This window comes from Nannospalax galili, unplaced genomic scaffold, assembly GCF_000622305.1.
Source record: "Nannospalax galili isolate Female #2095 unplaced genomic scaffold, S.galili_v1.0 scaffold433, whole genome shotgun sequence".
NCBI lineage: Eukaryota > Metazoa > Chordata > Mammalia > Rodentia > Spalacidae > Nannospalax > Nannospalax galili.
In genome coordinates, this window is record NW_008338715.1 from 3995677 (window position 1) to 4008867 (window position 13191).

Here is a 13191-nt window from a genome sequence, read left to right on the forward strand (position 1 = left end):
AAAAAAAAAAATAAAAATAAAATAAAATAAAATATTACTCAGCCATAAAAAAAAAATTTATGTGGATCTGTGTTTTTCTTTTCTTTTCAGTAAATGTCTGCTAGTGGAATTGCTGAGTTATAGGGTAACTATGTTTTGGTTGTTATTGTGACAGGAGCTTGATACGTTGTCAAGGCTGATCTCAGATTCCTGGCTTCAAATGATCCTCCTGCCTCAGTTACTCAAATACTCAGAATATTGGCAGCTGCCCCTATATCCAGCCATGTGGCAACTATGCTTAAGAATTTGAAAACCTGTTGATTTATATTCTAAAGTACCATTTCATCCTGTCATAAGCACTGTGTAAGGTTCCTAACTCTTCCATCTTCAAACTTTGTTAATACCACCTTTATTTTGTGGATATTGACATCTGAAACTACAGAGTGCTTCAGATGTGAAATGACAGCTGTAGAGATTATTCAACAAATTGTTTGCAGGAACTCAAATACAGCATTTTACTTTTGGTATACTTCACTGCAGTTTGAAAATAGCAAGGCCTACTAATGTCTGGTACAATTTTGGTATAGATACCTACTTAACAGAAAAATGGATGCTCAGCCCAGTATTCTTAAATTACATGATAGTTTCATTGATAGAGTTCCTTGATGACAACATGGCAATGCTGCAAGCATCAATGCACACACACAGAAAGCATGCTCATGGATTTTTAATAAAACAACGTATAAACCTACACATGTACTTTCCACATACATATTGAATGATAACTTGTGTACATCATTGAAAAATACTTCTGCATTGGCTCTACTATTTGCTCTGTCCAAGCTGTAATCAAACACATGGGCTGATAATATATTCACTAAGATAGATGTTTCATGTCAGTGAACACAAGAGTGCTTTACAGTTTGACAGAATAATTGCTGAGGGAATACTACTGGTTTTCTGAGAGGGTTTTGGTGCTTAGAAATTGTGAACAAATGTATAAAATAAACCTGTGCTCATAAGTAGCTGATACTGTCCACCTCGATGTTCCACTAGTCTCTTTCTTGAACGGTACTACAATCTAGCTAGTATTTTTACAATAATTGATGATCACTTTTCTACCCAAATGTTTATGCTGGTTATTTGATGATGTGAAAATAAAGAAATTAGGGGGCTTCTAACTAACAAAAACTACTATTTTATAATTGCTCTTAGGCTAGTGAGTTATAGAGAAAAATGTAAAAGTAAGTAAATGATTTACAGCAATTTACAGATGATGCAATGTGATATCAATTATTTTTAAGAGCCTGGCTCCTCTTCTGGTACTCATGGGTTTCTGATTGATTATAAATGTTCTTGACTTAAATCATGTCTTTCAAAGTCCAAATTCATATCTTCAATAATTCTCTGGTTTTACTCATTTCCAGAGTACTCCCTCTCTCTTCCTATACCCATTTCTCATGTGTTACTCCAATTCACTCAGGATTAACTTTAAACTATTTAAATTTTTTGTAATATTGTGATAAAGTTTAAATTAACTGATTAGTTTCAAGTCATAAAACCATAGTAATTAGAACTAAATTACAGAGCAGTTTTATTTGAATTTTTGCTAAGTCAATGTCAATCTGTTATAATCATCTTCTGACAGTATCCCATTGAATGGCTTCACTGAATGTCCACATGAACAACAGTATGAGAACAGAGATAAATGCAAATAAATGCCTATTGTTAACAATGCAATTTAGGTTTGTGATCAGAGGGTTATTTTTTAAATATTTTTTGTTACTTAAATATATTTTTAAAAATGTAGAGCTACTGTATCCAAATGTTAATATAACTGCATTTTTAGTATATATCAGTTAGATTAAAAGATTTTGTTAAACAGGCCATCAGAAGAGAATGACTCTTTCATAAGCATTGCAAATTGATGGCAAGCTAAACATCTCAAGATCAAATTATGTATGCTTTGCTCATGAGTATGTGTTCTGTACATAATAAACGCAACAGCCTAATAACATTTCATAGAAAAACCCATCATAATCCATCAGCCAGATGGAATATGATAGCTATTTCTAGCTGTATCAAAAAAAATTTATTTAGCTTACAAAACAATTTTATTTCTAAATTCATCTTCAACCATTGATATCAGTCTTTTGAAAACTTAAACTATTATTATTAAAGGTTTTAGGCATAACACCTCATTATCAGTATAATAACATGACTAACTAGAGTAAGAGGAGAAAAAAAGAGAAATGTCTAGATTTCGATTACATTATGTGCTATTATTCTGGATATATTCTTAGGATGAAGCTGGAATAAAACTTAAAAATCATGAAAACTCAAGTGATTAATAAGAATTTGCAGAACATAGCTGACAATACCTTCTTTGAATTCTGGATAATTCCAGTTTGTATCAGATTAGACTATCCACATTTTCATTGTTTTTAAAAATCAGTGTAACTTTATTTATTGTCTTGAAAAATCAATGAAGCTTGAGCCAGAGTTATATGCAAAAAAAGGTCAGGCAGTGAGCAAGGACTGAGAAGCCCACATAAAAGGAAAGAAAAGCAAACAACAATGGTTACAGAAACTAGAACAGAGAACAAGGTAATAATAAGGAATGAAATGGAGAATTGTGTATGTAGAAATCCTGTAAATTGAGTTAAAATTCAATGGTTATGGTGGGAATGTAACTCAGTGATAGAGTGCTTGCCTTACCTGCAGAGACCCTGAATTTTATCTCTAGCACCATGAAAAAAATAACAAATAAAATTAATTGCCTATAATTTTCTTTAAGAAGACATGTTGACTAAGCCCAAATAGCAACCTGGTAAGTTCATTTCTGCTTCTGAGATAAACACCAATCACTGAATAACAGTTTTCTTTTGAATACTTACTCCCTCACTTGACTTAACATCCCTACACAGATACTGGGTTGGATAAAATCTTCCAAACAGAAGTTCAGCATATTCTGTCCATGGATTCTGTAATCATTTTTTGAACATTATTTGAAATGTACAAAAGAAATATTAAGATGATTCATGCCTGCTTGTGATAGAATTTTAACAAAAATTTCCCTATTCTTTTCCCTCACTCATTTATCTATCCCTTTTTTCACTCAATCTCTGTTTTATTTTTCTGGTTAAGAAAAAAATCATAATTGCAAAACTGGGCAATTAAGGTTTGTTTAAAATCAGTGCCTGGGAAATAAATTAGCCTCTATTCCCACAGAGCACTAATGTCAGTAAATGAGACCTTCCAGTTATAGGGCAGGAAATTAAAACAATGATGGCCAAAGCTTTAACAAAGTCACAAGAGACTGCACATTATTGACTCTAAGACAGATTTCTACTATCCAGAAAGTGACATCTGTTTCAAAATAAATAAATAACTGAAGGAGAAAAAAAAAAGGTTGACTCAATTCAGTAATAGGAAAATTTGCAAATAACTAGGGAGAAAGAAACAGTAAACCAAACAAAAAGTAAACCAGGATCGTCAAGAGAGCCAGATGAAATGGCACAGAGTCACACAGAACGATATCACTCAGCTTAGTTTCTTAGTGTGAGGGGTAATGCATTAATTAAACTGTAAAACCCTGTGATCCAGAGAGAATGGTTGCTAATGGGTTTCTTTATAGGTTGATGAAAAAAATTCTAAAATCAGTGGTGATGAGTGCATAACACTGAGAACATAATAAAAACACCTGAAGTATATACTTTAAAGGAATCATTTTATGATGTGAGTTATATCAATAAAGGCATAATTTGAACAGAAAAAAAGAGCCTATGATCAACCTAACACCTCTCCTCTACGATGACTTTAGAAGCAACCTTAAATAAGGCTTTTTGCTAACTCTAGTCTATCCCAGAGTTGTTATTGGTTTTGACAGAATGAATTCAGATCTGATAGCAATTCACAACACCAGATTTGAAAATAATTGTTGCACTGAGACAAATACATGGACCATCACCGCACTCTAGAAAGAAAGAACCAGAAATGGGATGGTCTTTTAATTGCACTGTCGGTGCCTGTGCACCATATGTGCTATTTCAGCTATGCTGCGATTAATTCCAGCATCTTACTGTGTGCACTCCCTCTTTACGAATCTTCATTTCTGGGAAGCAAGCTGCTTTCCTGCCAGCATGCTCAGGCTGCTGACTGCTGGTGGAAAGTCATGAAATTTGGCTTATTAACTTCTGTACAAATTGATGTTATCTAACCTCATCTGAGCCTTCACTGTTGCTTGGAAATCTTTTTATTAATGTCTAACTGGCTCTTTAACACACTTTCCATAGTGCTCATCTCAAAGCTTTTCAGATCTCCTGTACTCTCAACGTGACCTCACCACTTCACTCAACAGAAGCCAGCATCTTATAGTTGATGGAACTGTTCCCCTGCTTAGGAATTACTTTATTCATTCCTTCCTTCACTCACATCTAAAGAGAAAGGTCATTCTCCAATTTAAAAGATAATAATAAATTTTACTTCATTTGAAATAAACCTGACTTGGTTTATCAAATATCTGCTTATACCTATCTCTACACTCATAGGCCAGGCAGTGGATGAATAAGGTTGATTTTTCTCATCTATGAAATTTATATCACAGACTTGGTGAATCCAAAGTTCCTTTTAACATTACATCAAGGTTTTTCTAATCTTCTGTGTCATTTTATCCTCCTGGGACCTTTCCCTTTATTCAGACTATATGCACCGAATACAAATGAGACCTTAATATTTTTTTCTCTATTAATTTCCTGTCAGTTTAGTCTTCTCAGACTAGGCACGTTGAAGACTTCATCTTTTATAAACTCCTTTTTTTTTCCATGTTGTTCAAACCCACAGTGTGTGAGTGCCAGGTAAGTCCTCTACCACAGAACTACATCCCCTCAGTTTACTTGACATCTCCTTCTCAAAATTCCTTCATGACTTTATTCACATAAAATAATATTTTCAACCAAATTCCTTCAGGGTATAGAAAATGCACAGAGCCTGTGTTTTCTGGCCGCTATCTTATTTCTTTCACACCTTGCAATTTGGCTTCTGCTTCCAACACTTTCTTGAAATAACTGCTGCAAAGGTCAAGCGAGTTTCTGTGGTGCTCATCCTATTTGAATTATCTTTGACATAAATCACTGCTGCTTCTGAAAGGCTAGCATGAAACTTTCTCTTACTTTCCTTGACCCTCAGTCCCAAGGAGTCCTAAGGCTCTGCTTACTCCCTCTTTCCTCTGCTTTTATTCTTCACCCTTAGTGAATGTCATATGTGCATGTATTCATGAGATCTCTTCTTGGTCTTCTTTCTCTTTCTATTGAAACTTTCACTCAATTTTCAGGATCTCAGTTGTCATGAAAGCCCTTTCAATTGAACTTCTGATAGGCTACACATCTATACACATGTCTCAACAATTTAAAGTTATATTGAAAATAAAATTTATTACTATATCCCCAAACACATATAAGCATAAACAGGGGAGGGGCACAAGCTGGTCCAGCTCTGCAGTTTTCCTGTGGCTATAAAAGCCAACCCAGTGACTAGCACTGACCTTACAGTAATAGAAGCCAGGGTCATGAGCTGCTCAAAGCTGTGAAAACTAATGAAATTATCATCCTCATTATCACTCAGGGTTAGAGCTAGAGATATTAGGCAGCTTTACAGTCTTAAGCATTTCCTTTTCCCCTAATAACAAACGCACAGCCAGCCATGCATTGAATTATACTCTGAGTTGCTTCTTCAGTTCCTTTAGTGAATGCTGTGAGGTCAGAGCTAGACCAAGGGACTCCAAAGCTTTTATTTCAAGGAGATTTCTAAAGAAAGAGTGAAAAAAGCAAGAAAGCAAACATTCAACTCACACTTTGTCTGTTCCATAACTCCTGTAGTCCACTGCCGCTGACACGGCCACGATGAGTGCAGGCATCCCGTAGCCGACCAGATAAAAGTACTTCCTACGTGAATGCTCGCTCTCAAAAACCTCCACCAGCATGATGTAGAGCTGCACTCCCTCTAGGAACATCCAAGTGAAGGCCGCCAAAAAGAAAAAGTGTAAGAGCGCAGCAAACACCGCACAGGCGATCTAGGAAGAGGAAACGGGATTCAGTCGTAGAAAAAGGACACGGAATGCCTATCAACCACCATAAAACTGGAATTAAGAGCTGATCAACCCAGCGATTACGAAGCAGATCTGCAAAAGAATAATCAGGACAAGATTCTTAAACTATAACCGCTACAATAAATAAATAGAACCTACCCTTGAAAACTGTCTTTAATGGTAATACCAGTGATGGCCGACAGCACTACATTCAAATAAGGAAAATTATAACATTTAGCGGGGGGAAAAAAATCTAAGAGCCCAGGGATAGTTCAAAGATGTTTAAATCTTTAAATCTGAGTGTGATAGAGCACGCCTCCAGTACTTGGGAAGCTGGGGTGAGTATAATGAAAGTAGACTAAGCTACCATGAGACTCTGTCTCTGTCTTACATGCGGTGAGGGGGTGGGGGGGGCATTTAAAAAGTAGATATCATAAAAATTTTCTCCTGGACATAGGTTACTATAACTACTATAATCAGGGCTTTCTCTATTTTGCAATCAAACTGAAGGGGCTAGACAGACTAAGTAACAATGAGCTACACCTCCCTCAATTTCTTTAATTATAAATGAAGGAGAAACATTAAGAACAAGGAAAACAAACGTTTTTAAATTGAATAATGTTAAACAGTGTCATTAATTAATAATAGTTAACTGTTAGTCATTTCTAATTGTTTCTCCCCTGCATTTTTTTCAGACAGGACTTAGAAATGTTGGAAAGTTAATGCTGTATTAGGGCAAACATAGATCCCATTAAAATGCAGTAGTCCATGGCTCAGGAGATGGCACAGAAGTTAGAAGTATTGGTTGCTCCTGTAGAAGACCAGAATTTGGTCCCAGTACCACATGGGGAATCACAGTCATTTGTCATTCTAATTTCAAGGGATCTGATGCCCTCTTCTGGACTCCACAGGCATCAAGAACATGGTGCCCATACATACATGCAGGTACTCACATACAGAGAAAATATAAGTTAAACAAATCAAATTTTTAAATGAAATTTTCCTAAAATGTTTTCTTTCTCTGATTTTTTTAATCAGTACATTAAACAGTCTAGATAAGCTTGGCTTAAATAAAATACAGTTATTCACAGACATGAGTAGTATCACATATATAAATAGTACTATAGTACCTACAGTACATAAATTCCAGCTGCTCACCAATCAAGCCCCCACTAACAACTCTCATGCCTTTGTGTTTGTTCTTTTGATAAGAAGTCCTGATGCAAATCTATTTCTTCTACTCAACAGAGGTTACCAAACACAGAGTGTAAGATGATGTTGGATTTATTGATAAGCCTGATATCTAAGAAAGCCAGAGTTCTTGAGCCTTAGAGGGATGATATTAAAAGGAGGAATGAACAAGTCAAATGTCTAGGAGATAAGAGAGGAATTGGGTCCCAAAACATGATGTGGAATGCAGCAGAGGCCACCTCTGAGAAGAGAAAGAGACAAGCTTCACTAAGCGTCACCCTCCCCATGTGTTTTATATCAATCACCACCTTTTATGCTACTCATCAGAGGCTGGTTTTGTGCAGTCTACACAGTATGGTGAAGTTTATCATACCACGTAAAATACAAGGAATCTAAAACTAAAATAAGATTTCCAAATGAAAGGAAATAATAGTATTCGAATTATAGGTTAACTGAAGAACAGAATATCTTCCAGGAAAATAACAAAATTGTTCATTTGTGCTTTCTGAAAGTTAGAACTTCAACTAATAATTTCTGTTATCATAGGGTTTTACTTTAGGGAGAAATTGTGTACTTTGATTGCTTATTCATATATATGCATTTATGAGAAAGTATATGATAACCAATTAAAAATATATTCAACTATAATTATATCCTTTACAGTCATTAATCATGAATGCATAATCACAAACTTGAATGCAACTGCATCTTTTATATAAAACATCATTCATGTAAGTATATTGTGGGGGAGCAGCATTACATATATAAATTATTTATTATACCTGTAAGTCTTCTGAAAACTAAAAATTCAAAGCTATCCTTTTTTCTTTGCTGCTCTAGCCATAAAAACAAACTTGCTGAAGTTCTGAACAAATGTCTGCCTATAGCAGCTTCATTCAAATTTGAAAAAAAAAATCTGGAGGCAACCAATATGCCCTTCAGTGGATAAATGGCTTAAAAACTGTGGTATGTCACCAAAGAACTATTATTCAGTACTAAAAAGAAAAGAGCTCTCAAGTCACAAAATGATATCTAAAAAGTGTTCATGTATATTACTAAGTAAATAATCAAATAAAGCTACATAGCATTGTAATTATGTGATATTTGCAAAACTGTTGCAAAACTGCTGAAGAACACAAAAAGAGAAAAAAAAAGTGATTTTCATGAGTCAAAAGAGAAGGAGGGATGAACAGGGGAGATAGAATGTTCAGGGCCATGAAGAATATTGCATAGGCATTATAAGAGAGTATATATGTATATGTGTGTGTATACTCTTAGAATGAATTCGTATGAAAATTACAAACTATGGACTTTCAGTAATAATGATGTGCCAATAATGCTTCAACTGTCAAATGCATCACTGAGGCAGGTGGTGTGTGAAAAACAAAGGGGCTGTGCATATGTGAAGGGAGAGTTATGTGGTCAATCACCACACTATCTGAAAAACTGAAAACTTCTAATTTAGAAATAAAACGAAATGAATACCTTACCTATAATATTCACTGCTTTTTTTTAAGGCAATGGGACATGAAAAACTGAAAAACAGAGCAAGATCTGAGAAGTCACTAGCTATGAACTGGGCAAAAAGAAAGGACACTTTCAACTGCCCCCCCCCCATACTGGTAGTATTGGAAAGCCAGAATGGGAGCAAGTCTTTGCCAATACTAGTGTTGGGTAGCTTACCGGTTGGTCCGTTCGGTTGATTCCAATAAGAAAGAGCAGCTCTGCCACAAACAGGCTGATGCAGAGGTTCTTGTGGATGGTATTGCGGTCACTCTGGAGCCCACGGAAAAAGCAAAACGTGAAGATGCAAATCAGGAGACAAACAAGGGACAGCAAAATTCCAACCCATGTGATCACATCCAGAAGGAGGTCATGGACCGCATCACTGTGCTGCAAACACAACAGAAAGAGCCATAAGTTGCCTTTATGAAGCTGGCTTCAAGAAGTATGGTTTTAGGAATATAATAAATAGCCTCCATGCCCACAATTAATGCTAGGACTTAATCATTTGAGGTTTCTATTCCAAAATTTAAATTTTTCATCTCTTTTGTCAAGGTATAAAAAGTTTCAACATTTGAGGGTTTCAATAACATTCAGTGGCCACATTTTAGCCCCTACATTTTCATGATATAAATAACAAAGATGTCAACATAACTCTGGCCAAACATGTCAAAGAGGAAAAACTAGTTTGAAACCTACATTGCTTTTTTGGATTATTTTTCCATCAATTCCTGTTGGGAAGTATTCTATTCAGAACTTTAAGTGATACACTTAAGGGATTTAGTGTCTCTTGTTTTTGAATCATCCACAGATATTTTTGTATATGAAAAAAAATTGTGTCCTACAAATCATTTATCATAATTTCCATATAGTACATAAAGCATGCACTTTTATAAAAATCCTCAGTTAATTCTGATGAGTAGCTACGTGTACACCACACATTTCACAGGAAGATCTGAAAGAATGAGGATATTCATTGCATTTATATTCATATTGGATAGCTTTGGAAGATTAGGACGTTTGATCCTTGAAGGGGTTTCAATTAATAGAGTCTGTTTTACATAGATGGAAAAGAAGTAACTTCACACAATAGTAATGCAAAACATATGGTAGAGCTAAGAGGCAAGAGCTTGATGAACCTTTTATGTCATAGCACTGCCCTTTGGAGGTCTGTTAAAATAGTCCTGCAAGCGTCACATTAGCCATATTCCCAAGACAGTCCATTATTTTGTTTCTGTTCTTACTCTAAGACTCAAAACTCTGTCATTCTTTGGTGATTTGCTTTCACCCTAAACAGTTTCTTCAGATCTTTAGAGTTCATAGTGACTTATCAAAACAGTGCACCAGGAGGAGGAATAAAGTCAAGAAATGGTCTCTGACAGACAGCCCATTCCTCTTTTCTTTCTTGGTTTCTTGCCAAGCCCTAAACAACCAATTTCTATCAGTAAAGGAATAGATAAATAATTAAGATTAATTAATGAAATTCTAAAGAGTAAGAAAAATGTGTTAGATTGACCATTGCAAACATAGATAACTCTCAAAAATCCAGCATATTCTTTTTTGAAAAAAAATGTCAAACAACCTATATATAGTATATAACTTGTGGAAAATGGAGAAGATACAGATCATGACACTGGACTGGATAGGTACATGGACAATTTTGAGGGCCAAAACACAGATACGCTTCAAATTGATAGCATATTTGGCTGTATAAATCATATACAAATATATATTTGAGATTTATTTTAGTTTTAATTATGTATATGTATATGTGGGAGCTTGTGCACATGAGTGCCAATACTGAGGGAGCCAGATGTGTTGATCCCCTGCAGCTGGAGTTACAGGCAGTAGTGAGCTGCTTGACCTGGGTTTTGAATTCAGGACCTCTGTAGAGCAGCAGTATGTACTCTTCACTGTTGAGTTATCGCTCCAGTCCCTCATATACATGTTTTAACATGGAAATAACCACAGTTGCATCTACATTAAGTTATCCCATATTACAAATATATTGGTATCCATGTTTTTTAGTTTTATTCTTTAGCTTCATAGTATAAAGGATTGCTCTGAATGTGGACATTCTTAGAAGTCATTATATAAGTATCTGAATCACAACCCTTCTCTTCCTGCTAGATGTGGCTGCATGGTTGTTATTTCATGAATACCTCCTCTAGAACTGTGAAACAGGTTTGAAATATTCCTATATAACTCTTGGCTCTATTTCTCAGTAGCCCAAATCATGAAAGAAAACTAGGTGAAATTCTGTTTTAACTGCTTTGTTCTCTGAGGGATATTACTAAAAGAGTGCTGGGTCTCTGATAGTTTAAATTAGTTTTATGATTTGAGAGTGGAGAGTGGTTAGTGCTGACTGGCTCCCTGAACAGAGAGCTATTTGCTCTCCTCTTTGACTCAATGGAAAGATGCTGTGCTGAAGTATCAAGCCAGGCGTTCAGCACAGCAGTTTCCCATAATGGAAAAATGGCAGGACAATACCTTCTCAAATGTATCCAAAAGACCTGAACCACTAAAGAAAAATAGACGACACTAAAAAGCCCCACCTTTGTTCATCAGGGTAGTTGTATTATTAGAAGTGTATTCACCTGGAACCTCAATAGACCCTTCAAAAGCCCCATGAAGAGTTAGTGAGAAAAGAATAGCAGATTTCAAAATGTCAGCAACAAAATACATAAGACTCAAACGCAGAACAATAAAGCCTAGTAATTAATTCACACTCAGTGTTGACTGTCTGGGAAAACAGCAACCACCATCTGTGTGTACATGACATTGAGGCAGAACTCTCATCTGACACAACTCAAAATTTACATATTATTAGTATGATAAAGAGGAAAAGGGCAGCAGACACTAAATACTTCTAAGATAGTATGTTTGAGGCTAGCCTGGGTTACACAACAAAATCTCTCTCTCTCTCTCTCTCTCTCTCTCTCTCTCTCTCTCTCTGTGTGTGTGTATGTATGTGTGTTAGAGAAAGAGAGGCAAAGAACGCAACTCCTCTGATCAAAGCCTACAATGGCTCCTGTCTAAATAGAAATGAAACCAAAGTCCTTCTAAAGGATCATACTATACTAAAAGAACTATACATTTTGGGTTCTTCCTCTCCTCCTATTCAGCTTCTGAGGTCTGTTATGGGACATGGCAGGGACATTCTAGTTCCAGGGTCTTGAAGTTGATGATCCTGTGGCCTGAATCCTCTCCCAGAGGAAATCGGTGTGGCTCATGTGTTTCTATCCATTGCTACTTCATTGAAGTGTCTCCTTCTCACAGAGTATTCTGAGTTACCTTAAGGTCACAAACACCTTTCTCCACTAGTGCTTTTCCAGAAATATATTCTCTTTAGTGCTTCTCTAAATATATAATACACACTGTTTCTTATTTTCTGTGACCCTCACTGCAAAGCGAGCACCACTGAAAATGCTTCGTTTATTTGATCACCGCTAGCCGAGCTCACTGAAAAATGTATGCTACATTTACAATCAATGTGTTGATTGGGAAAGTGAATATTTATTTATTTTGGGGGGTTTTGTTGTTGATTTATTTCGTGTTTTGAGATAAGATTTTTTTTTTTTTTGTACTCCAGTATGACTCAAACTGGCTATCTTCCTACCTCTGACATCTGAGTGCTGGAATTGGAGATGCGTGATGTGTGCCACTATGCCCTGCTACAATTTCTCTTTGACAATCTCTCTTTCCCAAAGGATTTAGATTACAAACCGTAAGTTTTATCATGTTTTACACTGAACAGCCCCTAGGATATTTTCTTCTCCCATTGTCTGCTTTAAAATTTTGATGTAACAGTGGCATCCTCAGTTCCAGCTACTGAGGAGGCTAAGCAAGAAGACCGCATGACCTCAGTAATATGAGGCCTCTTTGAGTGGGGAACATAGCATGACCTTGTATCAAAATAAAGAAATACATAAAGCAAAACTTTGAGTAAAAGTAAGAGAAAAGCCAGGCATGGTGATCTGCACCTGTAATCCCAGCACCTAGGAGTTGTAGAAGCAGGAGGATTATCATTGCATTTGAAGTCAGTCTGAGCTACATAACTATTACCAGATCTGTCTGGGCTACATAATGAATGCCAGGCTTGCTAGAGCTACACAGCAAAACTTTGTATAAAGAAAACAAACAATAGAAAATTCGAGCTAGAGTGTGACAAGTGAATTGTTTCAAAATATCTGAAGATATTCTGAAATGTTGAGGTGATTTAAAAAAATGATTTTAAACAAAAGGGACTCAAAAGAGTAAGGACACTGTGGAGTGAATCATGTAGTGGTAACTTTGGATTTAAACTCCACACAGCCTAGTCATTGTTACCTTGAACAAACTAGGGATGTTCTCCCACTTATGATGGGGTAATATCTGACAAGCCCAGCTTTAGTTGAATATACTGCTAAGTGGAAAAGTATGCAATCCACCTA

The 13191-nt window shown here is 35.9% G+C and overlaps 1 protein-coding gene across 18 annotated transcripts in view; it reads right to left on the minus strand.

The window, feature by feature from the left end:
* Adgrl3 (adhesion G protein-coupled receptor L3) overlaps positions 1–13191 on the minus strand; it is an 877792-nt gene that overhangs the window by 120371 nt on the left and 744230 nt on the right. For all 18 annotated transcript variants that reach the window (XM_008833280.3, XM_008833274.3, XM_029563589.1 and 15 more), the window contains 2 exons: positions 8939–9148; positions 5829–6049 (listed from right to left, as the gene is read on the minus strand). In XM_008833280.3, coding sequence (XP_008831502.1) covers positions 5829–6049; positions 8939–9148 — 431 coding nt within the window. The remainder of the gene's footprint in view (positions 1–5828; positions 6050–8938; positions 9149–13191) is intronic.